Genomic DNA, 22,974 nt, shown 5'->3' on the forward strand with positions numbered 1-22,974 from the left:
TCTGTATTGTGCTGCAGTAATTCCTTCTCCAGATTTGCTGAAAGACTAATGATGCAGGTCTTTTTCTTCTCAGGTAAATCACATGATTATTCATGGTGAGACACACCTTCCTGCATATGCCCTTTCTAAACAAAAAGTGTCTTAGAAAATTTAAATCACTGTGTTGTTTTCTGTGAATGAGTGAACAAGATGACATTCACATCATTGTGAAGCAAACACTTTACACTACAAAATGTATTTCTCAAAATTCTTGTGAACCAATATCCTGTTTGTGTTTTATGGTCTTATTTCAGTGACACAAAAATTGTAGTTTTTCACTAACCATGCATAAACGCTGTTTTCTCAAAAACACAATCATGTATAAACTTGCTGCTCACATATTATTGTAGACCAGTTTGTGCTGATTACAGTGTTATCAGACTTTAGCCATTAATATGTTTAAAAGCAACTGAAAAAAGCACAAATGTCAGGGCATGTCAAAACTTGTCCAGGGCCCCAAAACACCCTCAGACCTCAGAGGGTTAAGACTTTTTTTTTTTAACTATAAGCTCATGACAACTTCATTATTTCTTTGCAATTCTGCCGACTTTGCTGAGGAAACTACAAATCAGAGAACAAATGGTTTAAAAAAGGGAAAAAAAACAAGGACCCCTTAAAAAACTATTAAAAAGTAGACAATAGTCAGACCATCAGACCCTTTATTATGGTCAGATGCTTCCTGTAAATATCTTTGAGTTGTTTCCAGAACCAGACTTGAGGCCACATGAATTTACTGAAAACAGTTCACGCTGCATGTCAAGAGAAAAATATGAAGTCCCAGGACTTTCTGTGACGCTTTAGTGTGTCATCCCTGGAAAGAGCTTAATTTTGTTAATGTCCAAATCAGCCTTTTAAATCTACATAGGGAGCAGGTCTCCTTTTATGGAGGCAGCCATGTTGTGCCACTATGTTTCTACAGCAGCCCAGAAAGGACAAACACTGGCTCTAGACAGGGAATCACATTTTCTTTTAATGGTGACGGCCACCGTATCCTCCATCCTGCCTGGAAATGGGTGGTGGGGTGTAAGCGGTGCTCAGAAAGCTGCATTCTGCAATCTCACCACTAGATGCTGCTAAATCTTTCACATTTTACACACTGCACCTTTAAGGGGGATATTCAGATTGACAGAAATATCCCATTAATCAAACAACACAAAGCTGCAGTGTGTCAGAAAAATAACAGACTTTTACAGACTCAATGCCCCTCTCAGCACTTACCAGCAATTCATTTCATTTCAGAAAACAGTGAAACCACTTTTTATTTGCTGTTTGAAACAAATGTACTTAATTTTCCATCCTGGTCTTGTCCACGATGAGGGTAAATCCACTTATTCTGACATGCTTTGGATCAAACTGTTTTGGTTTTCACATAATGTGTTGAACAGCAGCAGTGTGTGTTTGTGTGTACATGCATGGGCACCTCTGTTGGAGAGCTTCTCCAGAAGGATCCGGAAATGTTGCACTACAGACGGAGAGACGTCGTAGGTGTAAACCTCCTTCACTGGAACAGAGTGACACCTCCCAAACATGCCATCTGCCAACACACACACACACAGACAATTCAAGACGACATTCAAATTCACTTTTATATTTTAGCATTGAAAGAAATTTCTATAAAAGGCTTTTTTCCCCAAATGACGTCACTTTGATCTTCATATACAACCAGGAATAAAGAAATTGTTGTGGTAGCTAATGTAGTTTACAGTGTGATCACTACAGGATTTCTTTTCACATTTAAACAGTAAAATTCCTGATGAAACATTAAACAAAATGACATTTCAACTGACTGTTTTGACAAAATGGACAAAATCAGCATTTGTGTGTGTAAAGGTACAAACAAATATGCAAAACATACTCATTTTCTATGAGTTGACATTTTTGCACCCACACATTAACTGTAACTGCTTGAAGTTGTAAAAGGTTGTTAAACCAGTTGTTCTTTAACAAAAGCAACTGCATCAGCAGCAATTCCCAGTGTAACGTCCAATGTCCAAGTGCTGGGCTGAACTGATAACATGACATCTGCTGAACATCATTCCCAGAACAGTGTGACTTTTCACATCCACACTTCTTTTTAAAGCCACACACTGAGCAGCATTACTGTGTGCTGAGGAAGGGCTGCTGGGGGGCTGTCTCAGAGAACAAAGCTGTGGGTGCAGAGAGCGTCAATGAAGATGAGTGGAAGGACAGAAATATCTGTTGAACTCCCACCATGAAGACTAAGTGACAAACTAAGTGCACACTAACTCTTCTCAAACTAATAAACTGAGCTCACAAGCATCAAATATATTTTTTTCTTCTTTGAACATCACAAGAAATGGAAATTCTTATGGAAACTTCCTGTCTAGATTACCAAAGTTTCCTTCCTTTTTCACCCTCCCAAACAACCAGGATCCCTCCTTGACTGTTCTCATCCTTATGGTTCACTTCTAGGTGTTTACTTTCATTGGCTGCTCGTAGACACTTCCACACTTGGTTATGTCTCCAGGTGTTTCGCCCTTGAGTCAGGCTTGTTTTACACCATGAGACGATGGGTCACTGTGTTCAGCTGCCCCTTTGGGTCCTCACCTACTCATTTATTTAGATTTTGAGGAGATGGCAGTACATCATGGGTTGCACCATCATAAACCTAATCCTACTTGTGATGTATTTAGACCAAGTCCACAGCAACCTCTACTGTACATTCCCTACAATACCCCTGTCTAAGAGCTGCCTGAGCCCCCTTTGTTGGTCCTGTGCTCCTCACTGTTTCGTCTCTAGACCCTGATATGTCTTTTAAAAAATCAAACTGTAAAACCTGCTGATTGTGAATCTGGGCAAACAAATCTCCTCCAGCCCTGTTTACTACCTTTTTCTTTGAACAGAAAAGAGGTCACATGACATCTGCCTGCAGCCTCAATAATAATGAATAATAGTGCAAAGCATATATAGAAGTAATTGTACCAGTATGAGGAACATACATGTTGTATACCATGTTTAGTGCAAGGTTGTTATGGAGGGTGCAATGTTTGGAGAAATAATGTTTCTGTAAACCATGTTCAACAAACTTCAACTGGATGTTTATCCCCCCAATGTTTTTAGCATCTGCTTCAACCAGAACTACATTCTTACTTCACTGGTACCAAACAAATGTAATGATAACTGGCTTTCACTTCACAAGTACTAACACAGAGTAAAAATACTGTAGTACGAGAAGAATCCTTCATTCAGAATTGCAACAGACGAAAAGATCAACTAAATGCATCTGAAATACAGGGTGGGCCATTTATATGGATGCACCTTAATAAAATGGGAATGGTTGGTGATATTAACGTCCTGTTTGTGGCACATTAGTATATGTGAGGGGGCAGACTTTTAAAGATGGGTGGTGACCATGGTGGCCATTTGGAAGTCAGCCATCTTGGATCCAACTTTTGTTTTTTCAATAGGAAGAGGGTCATGTGACACATCAAACTTATTGGGAATTTCACAAGAAAAACAATGGTGTGCTTGGTTTTAACGTAACTTTAACGTAACTTCCTATTGAAAAAACAAAAAGTTGGATCCAAGATGGCCGACTTCCAAATGGCCACCATGGTCACCACCCATCTTGAAAAGTTTGCCCCCTCACATATACTAATGTGCCACAAACAGGACGTTAATATCACCAACCAAGTAACTCAAAAGTGTACTTTAGTTCAGTTCAGTGTTTCTTAAATGTTTTACTGTGTTCTTCAAATGGTAATTCAGACTTAAGAAAAATCCATGTGCGCCCACATTGTGTGTTAATGTCTGAAGTGTGTTACCACATATGTGTGTGTGCGTGTGTGTGTGTGTGTGTGTGTGTGTCATATAGGGCTCCAGGCTATGAATAGCTGCTGCATCACTGTGGTCATCTCAATCAAATATCAAGCTCCATTGAACAGGCAGCTAAGGATGAAACTGCTCCCAAATGTGACACTAACTGCATGTTCTCTTGTTTATACATGAGGTGAAGAAGTGAGTTGCATTGTGGGAGTACGAGGAAGGTTGAGATAAAACTGCAGATTTGTTTTCAAAGTTTCAATTTTGAACAAATGTCCTAATGTTCTAAATGTTTTTGTTTGTTCTTCCAGCACCTACATCTGAATTATCCTTCACACTTAAACCCATTTAGAGCTAAAACATCTTGGCCAAGAGTCAGACTGAATTATTCTGACAGTGAGTGACACAGATGAGTCCGTTCCTCAGCAAACATTTGTCAGTGCATCCGTTCTCCCCGAGACAACAGTCGCCAAAGCTAATGTTGCTCTGCTGATGTGAAAACCTGAACCATGATATTAGACAGTGTGTTTATTTGTGCCTGTGTTTTTCGTCCTGATTAAGCTTCTGAAAGCACAACACAGTGAGTCTGCTGAACCTAATACCCAATTAAACACCAGTGCTCCCTTTTTCCCAAATTAAGAATCTGCATGGATCACTTTGGGATCAGCATTATGTAACGTGAGTTGAGGGATTGCACCACGGTGCATAAACATAGGCAGCAGATGCAGATCCAGGGGGGCAGCTTGTTAGTATCAGAAGCTCTGTGTGAAGTGACTGTTTCCAGCGTTGGTTATTGGAAAGTCATTGAAATGACCCCAAACAGATGCACAACGGCCGCAAAGAGATGCAGAAGAACCAGAAAGGGACCGAGAACCATCACATAATGGAGCAAATCAACAAATAAGAGACACAAGACGACCATCAAGTGACGCAAAACGACTACAAAGTGACTGAAATAACCATAAAATGATGCAAAAAAGCCGCATCATTTAGTCTGAGGCGCTTTGCTGTGGCTGTAACATGTCGGCGTCCTATTTTACAACATGTCCATGGCTGGAAGTTCCTTGGAGTTACTCAAAGAAGCTACTCACTGATGTCTTTATTTCAAGATGTCTGTTGATAATCTTGTGTTACTCTGAAATCAATAAAGTACAAAGCCCTGTGTGTGACACAGTGGATATGATCGACAGTGATTCACTTTAATTGTATCTACAACAACATCTGATAAAGGCAGAGTAAGATCCTGAGTAAACTCCTGCACCACAAGCCTTTTTTTTCCTTCTTCTTCAGCTCTGATCTCATTCAACAGCATTTCCGCATTTCCCAGAAGCAACATCTTGAATTATCCCTCATAATTATGCTCATGCATATCTAAGTCTCTGCGATTTATCCCAGTCCACTACCAGAGGGCCATAATTCAGAGCCAGACATGTCATCCAGTGATTTATGCTCCAGATTAGAGCAGAATGAGGATGCACAGGGCCATTCTCAGAAGCACAGAGTGTATTAAGATGGAGAGATGGGCCGACGGTGCTGACCAGATGTTGCTTTGGGCAGCTGCAGCTTAAACAGCCATCATTAAATAACAATAAGAAAACACTGTTCTGTTGGTTTTTCCCATTTTTTCATTACTTGCACTTTGTGCTGCTGTGCAGTTGGACAATAGTTCGACTAAGGAGGTTATAAAAATGCATAAATAAATTCTGATCTTTTACAGTTTCCTGATCAGTTACGTTTTAAAGCTCATGTGTGTAGAAAAAATAATGCACAAGCAACTGACATGAAGTGTTAGTGCAGCTGTGGAGCATTTCTGGACTGTTGGGCCCTGCTGACTGAAAACAGCAAACTCACTCCTGCCTAATGAACTGGATTAAGACATCTTAATGGATCTGTGGCCTCAGGGGAACGCCACAGGTCCATCCTTCACAGCCTTCACTCCACGGGATCAATGACATCTGGTGGTGTTTAGCAGGGCCTGGGCTGCGCCGACCGGCCACACAGTCACCGGTTTCCTTCATACATGTCACCAGCCTGCACCGTCTCGTTGTTTCACTGCAGCTCGGCGATGCTCATGCTCAGTGTGTGCAGAACGCTTCAAATTTAAAAACAATTAAAATACTGTGATCAAGTAAAGAATGATTATTTAGCTGATCAATAGAAACAGTGATCAGCAGCTATGCTGATAAGATTATGTAATAAGCAACTTTTAAAGATTCGCTGGTTTTTGCAAAATAACTAGTTTTGAGGAAGTTGGGGGCTTCGGGATGCTGGATGGCTGACGCAGAAAGGAAACTATCCTAATTGTAACAACTCGTAGGGCAGGAGTTGGCCAAAATAACAAATCTAAAGTTTTAGTTGTAATTTCTCAGAAACTTTGTGGACTTTACAATCAACAGTGACTCAGAGAGCTGAACTTTAGCTCCAGAGCTGATAAAAAAAAGTCTGAAAGTGACCTCGGAAAGGCAGAAAATTCAACACTTGGCACAGTAACCACTGAGTCAGTGTTAGCGATCAATAACACTATGGCAGATTCATGGGACTTGTAGTAATCTGGAACAATTTGTAAAGACTAGTGGAAATACTGCAATGTCTATACACTGATTAGCCATTGAGACTTGTCTCGTTCTGCTGATCTGCTGCTGGACCGATGCCTCTTGTATAATTTTCTGTTTTCTTATTCCAATCTGATTTTTAATATCACAAACCATTTATTTTAAAAGAATCTGGTTTTAAAATAGCTCCGTTATAATGTGATGGGAGTGTAGTTATGGGTATTTCCCTCAGAACGACACTTAAACCCCACACTTGATCAATAACACTACACACACCAGCCAGTTACTCTAATCAGACAGCAAATGTGCCAATGATAGCAGAACCTGTGGGATCATTAAACAAACACCGTCAGACGCCCAACACCACTGAAGCGTTCACATCCTGGCCGCAGCTCCCGTTAGCGACGTGCTTATTGGGGGCACAAGAAACGGCCTTTTGTCGACAGAGTCGTGATCAGAGCACCAGCGTCGCAGCAAAACAAAACCAGATGACACAATCAGCAGCAGGCAGCACTGATGCTGCTGATCCACCCTGCACACATGAAAAAGCCTCCCAGCAAAAAGACAAGAGATTATAGTCGTTTTCTGAAAAGCTGTGTCAGGAAGAGCAGCTTGTTTTTGTCTTAACCAGGGGGGGTTTTCTCAGCACAGTGATGAGACTTGTCTTATTAGACTGATTTTCTACAAACCCCATGAAAAGACAAAAACACTGTCAAGACCTTCTGACATGTGGCATCATGTTAAAGCTAAACTTTTACTCAAAGCTCACACATTTAAAATTTTTCCTCAAAAACAAGGCTCAGGAATTTCTAACATTAAGCAGCTGGTCCCTGTTTTACTGGGCGAAAGTTGCACAACAGTTTTTGTTCAGCTGCAGATTAAAACACGTTCGGCACTAAAGCGCGACAGAAGGTCGGCGTCTGGGCGGCCGAGTCAGAATAAAGTGCAGCATGTGCTCGTGGTGATGAAGGACCATGTCACCGAGCGCTGCAGTGGTTTTTAATAGAGTCTGTGAAACAGGATCACAGGATCGGTTCACTGTAGGATCTGGGTTTTCTGTTGACATTAATTAGAATCTAACCTTTAATTATGAGAGCTGCAATAATCTAACGAGGTAAATAAATAGTCTCATGCTGAAGGAAGCTGCATCTTTTCCCACCCACTTATTAAACATTTCACCTGTCACCCCTGTAATAACTAATAATGGTGTTTTCTAAGAAAACTTTCTGCCACCAAATGCTGAGGAAGCTTCTGCTCACACTCTAACCCAGTAACGTGTGAGAAAGGAGCCATGAGTTGGACGACTGGACCTCAGATTAACTGTTTAAATGATCGGTCGACAGACGTGCAGAGATATTTTCGGTGCAGACTGTCTTTGCCGTGGGGGTGCTGTGACACGTGTACTGTTGTGATGCACGCTCGGGAGGCGACGTGCAACAGGACGCAGATGGGTAAATGGGCCGGTTCAGCTCTGCTCCTCCCGCGCCTGTTGCCATGGTGATTTCTATCGAGCACTTTTTGTCCCTTGCAGCTAATCAGGAGGAAAGCGGGATGTGTGGGGGCGGGGCTGAGGCAGAGCACCTTCCTTCGTCACGGCCGCGTCTGCTGTCAGGAACCAGCACGTAGATCTCGGTTTGTAAAGAGCAGCTAATCTGCATCAGCGGGGGCCATGACTGTCGTCATGACAGATTACATGCTAATGACGTGTTCGACGGCACAGTGGGCAAACACCGCACCGGCCCTGAAGAGTCAATGCGATGCATGGAGGGGAATTAATGACCTCAGAGATTAAATTTAACTTCACCTGCTGTTGATGCTTCTGTCTAATAAATCTAATAATTGGTTTTATGACTTGTAATGAAGTTTTGTCAAGACAGAGACATAAATGTAATATTACAGAATTACATCCACATCTTTACATGGCAGAGACAAATAACCTCTCACTGTCATAAAATCCATGAAACAGCCTGTGACACACAGAGAAAGTCAAACAATACACACCTTTTATCAGCGACATCACATGACTCCTTATCACACAGCAGGCCACACCTAAAATTAAATCTGGGTTAACCAAACAGAAATTCTTCACCTTTATTCCTGCTCCTGACCTGAAAATAACGTCAGCACTTTCCACCCACATCTCAACGCACCTCTCCACTTGATCTGCACATCCACAAACTAACAGTAATATTACGTTTCCTGTGATGGAATAGAAACCTGCCATGTGTTAATCATGAATCCAACATTTACTATGACCAGAATCTATCAAAACTTTAAGATATCCTCATGTCTAAATATTTAGGTTGCACTTGGGTAAAGTAAGTACATGTTTTATAGTTAATACTTAACATTTAGGGTAGAGCTGAAACCATCAGTTAAATATCAGAGATAATTTCTCCCTCAACCATGTTATAGACACAAATAATTAGCAGATTCCATGATCCCAGTGACTCTCCTCACACAAATAATCATTAGTTGTAGACGTGGTTATAAAATGTCAGCACATATTGAGCTTTGAGGACACAGTAACAGTGAGGCTGCCTGTCTTATCTCCACAGCCAGACTCAGTTGCATGCTGGGGCTGAAAATGAGTGTAGTGGAAAAAAGAAAAAGAAAATCACCATGAGAATAACGTTTGTTAAACGCAGACACCTGATCTAATCAAGAGGACTGATCTGCAGACTGCACTAACAAGGTAACCTGCCATCTCAATCTTATCAGTAACTTCCTGAAATCAGGTGAAACAGATAAACGACGTCAGTCAGATCTGAAAACACCAGCACACGAGTGTGAGGAGCAGTTTCTGCAGCGTGACCAAGTGCTTCACAATGAAAATGTCAACTCACTGATGGAGCAGCACTTTGCCACTCGGCCGGCCTGCCCTTTCTCCGGCTGTGCCCACACATGCTGGGCTGGAAAAAGTCCACAGGGCTGGGTGCACACACCATAGTCTCAGTCCTGATGTATGATGGAGCCTTATGTTCATAGCAACATAACAGCAACAGGATTATTTACAGAAACATTTTATAATGGCTTTATTTAGCCAACATGCTAACATGCTCCTGGTGTGTGCTGCAGCCAGACTCTGTGCTCGTCTTATGAAGACGGAGACGGTGTTAGACCTGGTCCTGCAGCTGGCACTGGATTACAGGACCGAGTTCAGGGTCCTTTCATTTGTTTCTATCGATTGGCTCGTTGATAGATCTATAGATTATTGTAAAGTAAAGCTTAAGACCTTTGGGTGACTCTAACACTCTGATTCTTACCATTAGTATTATTGTCTTGTTTACTTTGTCTTCTACTGTGTTTTTCTTTCTGAATGTGAATGTGCTGCATAAATTCATTAGACTGGATTTGATAACAGACCCAGTGAATCTCTTCGCACATTTCTCAGAAGTTTCTTAACAGTTTTTAACAGGCTGCACAAGAACCGAATGACGAGACCTGAAGTTGGGGTTTTCATTCACTTCCTATTTGCTCCTTTGGTTGGATATTTATGAACTGACCTCTGCACATGGCCTGAGTTCAACCCTAAACCTGACTCACCCTGCACTGACAAATAAAGCCATCACTCTACAGGCTCCATGTTAAATTACTTGAATCCTTTAAATGCAGTGTCATACGTAGTGTTTTTCCAGGAGCAGCTGTCTCATGTCAAACATTTTCCAGTGCCATGGAAAAGAACAACTTGTTCCCAACAGACGTTTAGACATTTTTTCATTTGTCATACTCTTTGTTGTTGGAAAAAGGAAGGAGGAGAGAGAACGTCCTGCCTAAACAAAAGGAGCCTCACTCCAGGAGATTATAGCCAGCTCAGGTAATCAGAGCCGCTGTGTGGCCTGATAGAGCCCGAGCTGCCCTTCACCGACACAACAGCCTGGCGTCGTCCGAGAGGAGCGGTCTGACAGCAGCTATTCAAGCAGGTCGGACACGTGCTGGACGAGAACAATGGCCGGAGGTGCAGCCACCGCAGCTTTTCCACTGAGAGATCCAGCTGTCGGAGCTGTCGTCTCACCTGCCTCAGCTCCACCACACACTGACTAAATCATTTTAATACTCAGCACTTCTGGACCAGTCTGGGCAAGAACTGCAACAGGTCCCCTGACTTCTACTGTGCAAAAGTATTTTTATTTTTTTACAGTTAGACCCTGATATGCATGTCATTAAATTATGAGATTAATTAGTAAGGATGCTGCTGTTTTATCGAAGATGACAATCGTTAAACCCTCAATTGTCCCTCGTTCCTCTGCAAGGTGTTTTATTACCAAACATCTAGAAGCAGGAACATCACGAGCAGCACAAGGAAACAAACGTCACAGAACAGCAGGTGACACCTTTGTTCACCACAGTGAAATCAGGTCACCTGAGGCCGTCACAACACAGACAGAGGGGCCGTCTGAGCTCAGCTAAAAATAAAACCCAACGGGCACATGATGACACACGTTTGGTTTTTTACTCCCCTCCTCTGTCAGAATTCGATTACTTGGGAGTATTTCAAAAGGACACTGGGCAGACAGGAAACAGCCTAATGAATCCAGAATGAAATAAAGACAGGTCAGGAAGCAGGTCAACCGAGTCCCCGATGGAAAGGCCACCTGCACCTCCTAACAGGCCATCCACATGTTTAATCAGATTACACACAGAGCTGGCTCTCTGCCTTTGTCTTAAATCCTGCAGTGATGCTGATAAGTGAAGTTCGCTCTGCACAGAATCAGCCAGTAAATGCTGATGATCAGCAGATACACAAACAGAAGCTTAGCTTAGAACTGAATTGGTGTAAACCCCGGAGATCAACCCCCTGTTATCGCCCGCCAGACCCAGTGGAGCCTCAAAAGTCTTTCCAAGATTCAGAAATAAATGCAAATTCTTTGCTCTGAACAACTTTCATGTTTTGAGCTTTTTTTTTGATTCTGGGTTGATTCTCAGCAGGGGTTTCCTTCTGCTTGATGCCAGAGAGGCAAACAGGGAGGCAGAGTCAGCCTGCAGGTCTATATTTAGCTTTATATATGGTTCTCTGGCATCTGCAATTACAGAACACACAATAAACACTGCAGCTGATTCTGAAGAGGCAAATATGCACGTACAAGTAATGCAGCTATTCAGATTTGTGTGGATTTACATAGACTCACACACACACACACACACGTCGCCTGCTGTGACTGCCAGCATTAATGCAGCAGACACAAATATGTTCTGCACAGAGCTGTTCCTGTAGCTGCTGGTCACACTGGCCTTAATCAGGGGCCCAGTCACAAACAATACATTTCACACTGGTGCAGAGGGAGATCACCAGACTTCAGCACTAACACCACTCCCCACATAATGACTGTTTCCTCCCTGTGCATTTCAAAGCATGAACAGTTCAAGCCAACGCCACAGCAGCTTACTGGGTCCAGGACAGTCCCCAAACAGACAGAATCAGCAGCCTGACCAAAAACAACCCCAGCACCTTCATGAAATAAGGATTTACTCGTGTATTATTGAAGAAACGCTTTGGCTGTGTGTGTCGGACACCTTACCGTTGACGCAGAGCTCATATGGTGAGCACAGCTCGCTCTCAAACAGGCAACCTGTTAGCAAAGACACAGAAACAACAAACTGGTTAGAGGTTTGTCATCAGATCTCGTCCTTCCAGCTGCCACACTCCTGCTGCCATGAAAACAAACACGTATGGAGCTAAAATCTGTCTGAAAAGATCACTTGGGGTATCGGTTTGTGGTGGTTTCTTGTATTTAGGCCTCTCTCCTAAATCTACACATGCGGGTTTTAGTTTTGCTCGTCCGGGTTTGAGAACGTTTCTGCTGCCACTTGTGGAGCTTTGGAAGCTGCGTGATCCACCACAGGAGTTTTTACTTCCCTGCCTGATTATCGCTCAGGACTGTGTCAGCAGCTTCAACAGGACTTTCCTCTTAAATCTGTTATTATTACTAGAACTAGATTCAGAAAGTCTGTCTCACTCTGCCTTATTAGTTCTTAGTACTTTATACTAAATAAAAGGCTCATTTCTGCTGAATGTTTAAGTTTATTTTTTTATCTCTGTTAAACTTAAGTCATGGACACTCTTAGAGAGAGAGTTAATGCAGGGCTGAGGGGGAACAGGAGGGACCTTTACTGCTCCTCTGGGAGACAGGCCGCCATATTTTATTCTCTTCACCTTATAAGATTTAAGAAACGCATCGTTTACTGTCTGTTCCTCTGTCTCTTACTCGCTCTGTCCCAAACAGACATTTATGAGACTGACTCAAAAAAAAAGAAAAAGTAAAAGCTCTGATGAACAAGAGAAATCAGTAAGTGTACTTCCTGTTGCTGCTACACAATAAAAGCCCTGCAGTACAAAGAACAGATGAAGTCTAATTGTGGCAACAGATGGTCACGGAGGGTGGTCTGGCTTCCAGTCAACATAAACAATAGTCTTTATTTTCCACTACAATTACTTCTACAACTACTACAGTACTTCTACTGCAACATCATGTAGTATGATGCTTACCCTGATCCCTGACAGCCACTATTAAGATACTAGATGTACTAGGCTACTGCAGTTACTACATATACTAATAGTAGTATATCTACTTTTACTTCTCTAAAACTAGTTTTACTGCTACTACTATGAGTAATACTATAGAAGATAACTTTTTCTAAGACTAGTTTTACTACTATATCTACTAATCTAATTATTCTAAGACTATTACTACAACAACTCCAACTACCTGTGCTGCTAAAATGACCAGTACTTACTGCTATGAATCTACTCGTATCGATATTTTACTTTACAATATTTTACTACTACAAGTACTTTAATTACAGATAATGCTACGAGCAATACTACTACTACTAAAACGTGTTCCAGTATTTCTGGCATTAGGAAATTAGGCATTTAAAACGTGTACTGATGCTGCACCAACCAATCGCATTCATAATGTATGAACTCAGTGGGTGTAAACACACACACACACACACACACACACACACACACACACACACACAGGAAATACTCCGGGGACTGTGACGAGCAGGGTGTCTAGCAAAGCGATGGGATGCTGTTACCACGGCAACACCGAGCGCCTCTCTGGCTTGCACAGATCAGTGTGACACCAATTACTCCCCTCATCAAGCCTTTCAAGCTTTCTCAGCTACGTCTCACTTTTGTCAAGGCAACCTCGCCTTTGTTACCCAGGATGCAGTTCGTCTCTAACGAGGACATTGCAAAGTGAAGTCATTTGCTTCGGGCTCGTGTCGTCTATTGCCGGATATTCATGATGTTTCTGGTTTGGTGTAATTAAAGCAGAATCGCCCGAGGCTGTGTTTGTTTACTGTACGTGTCTGTGGCAGAAGACACAGTTATCACAGCGTGTTTCCAGCAGACGTGGCCTTGTTAAAAGCAGGAACACGCAACACAGAAAAGCTGTTTACAAAGAGATGGAGATTTATTGCAGCAGCTTTGGGGCTTTCATTCATCACTTGGGCTAATTTCTCCAAAACATCATAATAAGAACTAAACTATACAATCAAGAAAAGGGACACAGAGGCTGTAGACAACTTTTTCCTAACATTCATTAACTTGTAGTCAAAGCAGCAGATAAGTTTTATTTTCAAATGTTCCTGTTTAGTTTTCTATGCAGCCCTGTTATATAGTGACACTGGCATCGATACAATGGTTTAGATAAAAACACATAAGGCAAAAAAAAAAAAACCTCTCTATTGATGAGGATGGTTATATCAGCACCAAAGCGGAGTCAGAGTCCCTAAAAAGACCCTGAGTTCAGGAGGAGCAGTGCTATGAAGGAAAAATAAGAGATAAGTTAAATCATTTGCAGATAAGTGGAGGATATGGAAGACAATGCTGCGTTCTACTTTTGGACTTTTGCTGCCACCCTGAGTTTTTGCTTTCAGGTTTCATCACTCCACACCAGCAGAGTGTGAAATAGGCTGCAGCGTTGCACCGTGGATCCACGCCAAGCCGGCGATGCGGGAAGAACGGAATTTCAATCAGCTTCATCCTGTGAGCAAAAAGCAGCGACCAGGCTGTGGCCTTTACTGCCTCCTGGAAGGGCCATTACAAGCCACGCTCTCTGACAGAAAGAGGCACTACAGTTCCCATGGTGCCATCTGTCTGTCTGCACCACACACCTGCTGCTCCCAAGGGACACGGCCAATGATTAAACTGAGAGCGGTCACCTTGAAGGACACGGGCAGCGTTTTAATATGTTTGTCCATGTGAAGAGTAAAATGACAAATTGCTACTGTTTAATCCATAAAATTCAAAATGCAGTTTGTGTTTATTCTCAATATAAAAAGGAAAACAAAAATATATATGACTTTATTTTCCTAGCGACCTTTTCATTCTCTAAAAGTTTCTACTTAATTAAACCTCATTCAAACTGAGCTGTGTCAAATAAAGCTGGTTAAAATCTCTCGATCTATTCCGTTTATTCTGGCATTTCAAGCTTTAAAGGATGAGTACACACTGTGCTGGAAATAATGTTCAGCAGACTTTAGTGCAGCTCTGATATAAGCTGACGTGCACGGCTGGAGGTGCCCTGCACAAAGCTCCTTCTGTGGTGGTGAAAAATAACACCAGTAGGTCTACGATGACGGTGGCAGCTTACATCACAGCAGATAACTACACTGTTCAGACTGTTTGTGCAGCTGGTCACCATGTGTCCTGTGTGCCAGCGAGTTACTGGGGAGTTTTCTGGTCATTGTGCTGAAATAAATTCATTTCACTCTCACCAGTGAATCAACGGGTTTGTTGTCTAACCCGTGATATACTGACTTCGTCCTAACCGTCCTGTGAGGCTTTACAACTACGGTGTTGTCTTCTGCCTCCATTACAAAGAATGACTCAGTGCATTTTTCCTCTGTTTTCACACAATGTTATCTCTGCAGGCCTGTTTACATCTCAGGACAGCTGATAACATGTCGGGGTCGCAGTCTGAAGGAAAAGGGCGGTGCCTTGTAAAAGCTTTCCCTCTTTGTAGTCTTTTCCGTGGCGGATCAAAAAGGGCTTTGAGTCAACTATCTACAGTACACGTGTGCCCTGCGTTCCATGTCCATTTTGTTTTTTAAGAAGACAACAGTCGAATTAGTGTGGGGGCTTTAAATTGGCAGTAATCTCTCTCTGTGTCTTCCCTCTTCTGTCTCCTGCAGCGACAAAACAGTCGCCTCCATCACCTCCTCTCTCTCATCCTTTCCCTCTCATCCTCCTCTCTTCATCTCTTCCACTGATTGTTCCAGCACCACGCCATTGATCCACACGACTGGTCGGATGAGGGAGCAGAGCTGTAGCATTCAGAAACATCTTTGAATGTAGCTCTCTGGTGCTGCCTGCCTGTTGTGTTACTACAGAGACTGTGGATTTTTAATTTTTCCAGGAATCCAAGTCCCTGTTACAGTAAATCACCCATAATCCTGAGCTGTGGTTTTCTACAAATGTCACTCAAACATCAAGAACAAGCTTCTCTTCACTTTATTTTCAGGAAGAACTTTAAACCAGGTGCATGTGAAACACTGGTGGTGACTTTAAAGCTTGAGCAGGTTCAGACCTGCAGTCACATGTGAAATCTCTGCACCTCAGACGAGCTGTTTTAAGCCATAAGAGCCCAGGACCGGACTATCAGCTCCCAAGTGAATCCAAAGAGCAGTGGTGGTTCAGCAGGAAGCACAACAAACCCTTACAGGGCCACACAGACACGTGAGCACTCAGAACACATGGGGGTTCACCTGCGCGGTGAGGAGACACCAGAACAGGAGCCTGCAGCAGGTGGCAGGAGAGCATCAGGAGAAACAGGCTTTTCCTCTCAACTGATCAACAGCCAGTCAGTCGGTCTGATGAGCAATAAACCAGCCACCAACGGAAACAGCCGAGCTTCACCACAGAATGACGTGAGCATTTTAACAGCCATGTGCTTTCTCTGAATTCTCACTAATCTATGCACAGAGATCCCCCCCCCAGCACAGCAACACGTCAGAAACACATAAAGGGCAAAACACAATCCATCTGTTGTCATTTGACCAAATACACCATCAGATCACGCGACCACATCATCGTTCAGCCTTAGAGGGAGACGCTTTTCCTGGTAAACACAAACCTGATTCTCTGGTAAAGATATGAATAAACCATTTCAAACAGTATTGGACCCAACTGAGAATCAGTTACAGCTTCAGCAATAACATCTGCCAATAGCATCACTGCAAACAACTTCAGCACTGATAGTTTTTCAGCTTTGTAACTTAACTGTGACACAGTTTTACAGAACTGCATCTCCTAAAAAGAAGGTGAAGCTTAACTGACGTGCTCAAAGCCCAAATGTTTATTCAGAACCAGGTTGAACAGACAGCAGAGGCAACGTTAACATTATCAGCATTACAGCTGCGTTTTGCACCAGTGAGATTCAGTAAACCACCTCAGCAGCTCTGCACCGACCCGACCGACCAATCAGCACGAATGAAACGTTAATGAGCGTGGCACGGCCATGGAGACGGTCACACCAGGAGAGCTGGTCCCGGTCCAGGTTAATGATTAGGTGACCTGAGCTGAACACACAGTGAGAAAACACTGCAGACATCAACACAAGTCACTGCAGGGACCAACAGCAGCTGAGACAAGACAATATCTTCCTGTTTTCTGTAAATATATCAAGCACGTCAGACGGAAACTGACCGACAATAAACTCATAACGGCTCATTAGAATAAACACGAGTGGCTGCAGTTCTAGTTTTGCTGCAGTACCTTGTATGCAAGTAAAAGAAGTGAAGGTACTCCTCTCACTGTTAAATTATTCATGTATTAACATGCACCTGATGCACCATCACATTAATTATTAAACTTTCTAAACTTAGAGCCACTGAGACAATTAAATATGGGAAGATTAATCAAAACTGGATGTGCAGTATGTCTCAGAATGAAGAAATAAAGATCTGAATTCATGATATTCCACCTGCGAAAAGGTGGTTCTGATCCACTTCATAAAACACAGAATCAATAAGTCACAGCAATGACACTAGGCGTCACTACGTGCCGCGTTAAGGGGGAAGTTGTGTTCAGCTGAGCCGTGACCTGGTGCCAAACTAACAGAGCAGAAAACAACTGAAGCTAAAACCAGCGACTGGGCATCGTTCCCACCTGGAGCGGCCACTTCATCATCCAGAGTAAAAATCCAGTGCATGAGGCTAAAGGTGTGTAAGAGCTATAAACTGCTAGTGATAATGGATGGCATATGCTGGGATGCTACAGGTGTAAGCCTGCAGTCTGCTGATGCTGTTACTGCTCTGCAAAAATGTTCCACTTAAATCACTGCACCGGTTTTTCTGCAGCAGCAGGTCTGGATGAAACTTTTAATTCAGCCAGAGAGCATGGAACTGATCAAACGTTCATGAGAGAGAATTTAATAAAAAAATTCATTCACAGGGTTGATCCTGCAATTATAACAACATAGTTCACGTCCAAGGTAAAATGACACCTGCAGCCATCAACCACAGTTAATCCTTCACTGGGAAAACACAAACGACTGGACATTCAAACTGGGAATCTGTTGTAGGAAATTATTTTGTGGAGTATGAAGATCTCAGCCATGTGAAGATCAAGTGTGTGACCTGAACGAAACCCATTTCCTCCCACTGAGCCCAGATCATCATCAGCGTCGAAGGTAAATGTCTCTTTCTTTAAACTTCTTCCTGCATCTGATATTGAATTTGTGTCAGCATAAAAACCCTTCACACACACACACACACACACACACACACACACACACACACACACACACACTTCCCTCACACAAACGTGATATATTCGACCAACTACAGGGAGGACTGAGGGTTACATCTTAAAACTGATTTAAAATCACTTATTATCTCCAGTCAAGCATCGACCGAAATAAAAAACACGAGCGTCGTCAAGTCCGCTCACGGCTCCTGGTTCTGTTGATTTTGTTTTTGGATCATTTTCTTCCGGAGTATAAATATGCAATAAACCGATCATGAAACGCGTCAAGGTCACCGTGAAGTCGGCGTTCAGACAAATTACAGCTCCTTATAAATTTACTACATGAATATTTCAGTGTTATGAGAGTATTAGAGGCGCAGAGCACTAACAGAGGAAATGAAAAACGACAAGCGTGTTCAGGTCACAGTATCCTCAGTGCGCGGGGCCACGATGGCTCCCTGAAGGATTATTACAGCAACTTTTTAAATATTGCTAGAATATAATGTGCACAAGGTCACTATAAACTTTTGATTAAAATTTTTAATATATAGGTCCCTGAAGGAGGACATTTATAGGGATTCTCTCAGTCCACCCAATGTCTGACTTTATACAAGTTGAAAATTTTAAGGTTTTTTTATGAAGCAGGTTAAAACTAAAAATCCCCAAAAACAGAAAACCCACACAGACACAGGGACAACATGCAGACTCCACACAGAAAGGCCCCGGGTCCACCTGGGTTCAGACCCTAATCCTGACCTGCATGTGTTTGGACTGTGGGAGGAGAAAACCCACACAGAAACAGGGACAACATGCAGACTCCACACAGAAAGGCCCCGGGTCCACCTGGGTTCAAACACAGAACCTTCTTGCTGTGAGGCAACAGTACTAACCACTGCACTACAATGTGGACGTCACATCAACCTAAAGATGCAGGAAATTGTTGTTTTGTTTGCCAAAGGTGAAAAACACTGGAAAGAAATAAAAATATCAATTTTAACCAACAAATGTTTGATAAGTAAACAAACTAATAAGGGCAGCATGGCGGAATAGTGGTTAGCACTGTTGCCTCACAGCAAGAAGGTTCCTGGTCTGAAACCCATCAGGGGCCTTTCTGTGTGGAGTCTGCATGTTCTCCCTGTGCTTGTGTGGGTTTTCTCCAGGTACTCTGGTTTCCTCCCACAGTCCAAAAACATGTATGTCAGGTTGATTGGTGACTCTAAATTGCCCATAGGAGTGAGTGTGAGTGTGTGAGGTTGTTTGTCTCTATGTGGCCCTGTGATGGACTGGGGACCTGTCCAGGGTGGACCCCTGCCTTTCACCCAAAGAGAGCTGGGATAGGCTCCAGCTGATCCCTGGGACCCTGGTTAAAGGACTAAGGGGGTATATGTGATGGATGGATGGACAAACTAATAACGTCTATATATAACATCAAAATATATTATATATCATCTATATCATATGCCACTGAGGTCCTTTAACTTTGTCATAGGTTTGGCATAATGTACTTTTAACACATTCCCTTTTTAAACTGCCAAAACCAGTGGAGCTGAAGAGGCCTGCAGCTTTCAGGGCCCCCTGGGGTCTGGGTCTCTGTACATCAGTCAAACTAATCTAATACTCTGCATGTTTAAATAACTTGGAAATAAATAAGTTAAATTATATGTAATCAATTATATGAGAAGAGAAAATGAGATGCCAAAACTGTGCAACAAACTAAAAGCTCCTGTGGGGTCAACAAAATAAAAGCTCCTGTGGGGTCACTAAACCTGTAGAATGAGAGGCTGAAACCTGCAGCCCAGCTGAGTTCACATGGAACCTGATGCGGCACTAATATAAACCTGCATCATGTGACCACCTCAGTGGGAGCAGACTGGGCCGATCCGGCCCGATCAGGAGTTTCCAGTAGGGGTGAGGGGGAGTAAAAACCTTTAATAATCCCATCAACAGGAAATTATCGTTTCTCTCTTGTTAGAATAAACAGGTTCTTTCTGCCCGACATGGGGCGGAACTTTAGGTGACAGGTTGAGTTTCCAGGGGGACAGAAACATGGTTGCACCAAAACCAAACTGGTCTGTGGCTGATACGACGTTTTTGTTGGAGCCTTTCACAGATTTAAGGATTGTTGAACACCCTGATAGTCCAAAGGCCCCAAACAACCAGTTGTCGAAACAAGAGTTTGAGAAGACGAACAAAGCCAGAATCCACAGAACCATCGACCCAGTCAGACTGATTCTTCTTCTACTGTTCTGTTTCCTGCGAGTGAACACATTTCTTATTGTGTTTGAACTGGAGTCTCTTGGTTTCAATCCATGTAACTGCAGCTCAGCAGCTTCGTCCTCAGCTGAGTCTGTGCTGCCACACTCTCTGGATGCTGGTTATGTAATCTGAAGGAGCGAGGACGGTCTGGACACACACACACACACACACCTCCCTCTCAGCACCAGCTTCTTCCTCCTCCTCCTCCTCCTCGTCCTCTCACCACCTCCTACAACACATCTCTGCATCAGTCATCCTGCAGGCTCCAAATCTCAGAGGGCAAATTAGATATCAGGTATTTATAGACTGTGCATGAGAGGAATTCATGTCTACAGTCATCACACACACACACACACACACACACCTTGTTATTTACGATCAATACTGGCCTCTATCAGCAGCACAGAGCTAGAACCTGGATGTTATGTATAAGCTTGTTTTTCACAGACCCTCTGATTATTGTGATTCTTTATTTACTCCGAAATAATTAGTTTTTACTTATAACTAAATATTTCACCTGGTACTTTTATTTTACATACATGTACATGTTACAAATAAATATTATATAGATATATATGAAGTACTGAATTATTTGAAATATTCCACACAAAATATAAATATTATAAATTAAAATTAAAATATTTTTCCAATTTATTTTCTCATATTATTTTTGTCTTTTCACTTTTAGGATGTTTTCAGGAGCATTACGGTGGAGCTAATCTGCCCTACAGCAGCTGCACTTTGCAGGATTCTGCACCGGGACTTTACGGTAACGATGCGAGGTTTCCGCCGTGTTTGTTTTTCCGCGGCTCAGCTGACACAGAGACCGTCTCCTCCGGTCTATAAGGAGAACCGGGGACGGTGCGGACGCGGCTCCGGTCACGTCGACGTTAAGAAAATAATCATGCGGTAATGGACTCACCGAACCTCCTGTCGGCCGAAGCGGGGGAGCAGCTGAGGGAAGCGAGGAGGAGGAGGAGCAGGAGGTGCTGGAGGAAGGAAAACGGCGGAGGATTCATGTCTCTTCGGGTTTTTCCACCAGGCGTTAAAACACCATCTCGTCCACCGAGGCCTGGATCCTGGTCCTTCCTGGTCAGAGTGGCTGGAGGAGGGCAGGAGAGCCGGGACGCGCACGGCGGGTGGATGTTGGAGGAGAGAGGAGGATGCACAGGGCGTTTCTGCTGCTGCTGGAGGCTCCGGACTCACGGCGTCAACACGCGAACAGGTGGGCACGCTGCCTCCGGTGGGGATTTCCAAAATAAAAGCTCGGAAAATAAAAGTAATCTGTATAAACATGATGAATGGGTGAATGTAATTTGTGTTTATAAATAACTGGTTTACAACAACAGTCAGTTATAAAACCAAACAAAGAAATAAGTTATTATATTTCATGTTAATATTTTCACAATAAAATAAAACATTTGTTGACAAATAAGGAGAATTGCTTGTACATGCATGTACACACAAACACACACTGCTGCTGTTCAACACATTATGTGAAAACCAAAACAGATTGATCCAAAGCATGTCAGAATAAGTGGATTTACCCTCATCGTGGACAAGACCAGTACAGTTAAGTACATTTGTTCCAAACAGCAAATAAAAAGTGGTTTCAGTGTTTTCTGAAGTGAATTGCTGGAGAGTGCTGAGAGGGGCATTGAGTCTGTAAAAGTCTGTTATTCTTCTGACACACTGCAGCTTTGTTTTGTTTGATTAATGGGATATTTCTGTCAATCTAAATATCCCCCTTAAAGGTGCAGTGTGTAGAATATGAAAGATTTAGCAGCATCTAGTGGTGAGATTGCAGAATGCAGCCTTCTGAGCACCCCTTAACTAAAATACACAGGAGAAAATGAAAACAAAGCCCTAGCTTCCTCCTAGGGCTAGTAAACAAACAGTGCTCGCTATATACAATGTGAGTTATACAAACATTTCTACTCAAAAGAAACACTACAAATCCTATACTACAAAAACTGATGCACGAAACCAAAACGAATGTCCAAAATTTCCTACTAACGACGATCACAACGAATGCTGGCTTGGGAGCGGAAGAGATCAGAGAAGAGCTCTCCCTTCCAGGACTTGGTCGCAACTTCTTATTGTCTTCCCGGAAGGTTGCACCAATTCGAAAACGTCAAGTCCGTTTGACCCGACCAATCCCAAGCTCCATGGGTAGTCCACGCCCCCTCCTGTCACACATCTATACACACATATACAGACTGGGGAGGGGAGAACCAGCAACCACACATAATGACCACTAGGGTCATAACACCAGGCAGGATGGAGGGTACGGTGGCCGTCACCATTAAAAGAAAATGTGATTCCCTGTCTAGGGCCAGTGTTTGTCCTTTCTGGGCTGCTGTAAAAACATGGTGACACAACATGGCTGCCTCCATAAAAGGAGACCTGCTCCCTATGTAGCCTTAAAAGGCTCATTTGGACATTAACAAAATTAAACTGTTTCCAGTGATTACACACTAAAGTGTAACAGAAAAGTCCTGGGACATGCACCTTGAACTGTTTGTACTTTGATTTGTAGTTTTCTCAGCAAAGTCAGCAGAAATGCAAAGAAATAATGACGTTGTAATGTGCTTATGGTTTTAAAAAAAGTCTTAAGTTAGAAACAGAGTCGTAGTCTATAAA

General features: G+C 42.8%; 1 protein-coding gene across 1 annotated transcript in view; it reads right to left on the minus strand.

The window, feature by feature from the left end:
• The window catches only part of LOC113134014 (receptor-type tyrosine-protein phosphatase N2-like), a 178,509-nt gene extending 156,972 nt beyond the window's left edge, over positions 1–21,537 (minus strand). The window contains exons 1-3 of the mRNA XM_026313186.1: positions 21,254–21,537; positions 11,894–11,944; positions 1,460–1,573 (exon numbers count right to left, since the gene is read on the minus strand). Of these exons, the coding sequence (XP_026168971.1) occupies positions 1,460–1,573; positions 11,894–11,944; positions 21,254–21,350 (262 nt within the window). The 5' untranslated portion in view covers positions 21,351–21,537. The remainder of the gene's footprint in view (positions 1–1,459; positions 1,574–11,893; positions 11,945–21,253) is intronic.
• Between the last annotated feature and the right edge of the window lie 1,437 nt (positions 21,538–22,974).

This window comes from Mastacembelus armatus, chromosome 17 (genome assembly GCF_900324485.2).
Source record: "Mastacembelus armatus chromosome 17, fMasArm1.2, whole genome shotgun sequence".
NCBI lineage: Eukaryota > Metazoa > Chordata > Actinopteri > Synbranchiformes > Mastacembelidae > Mastacembelus > Mastacembelus armatus.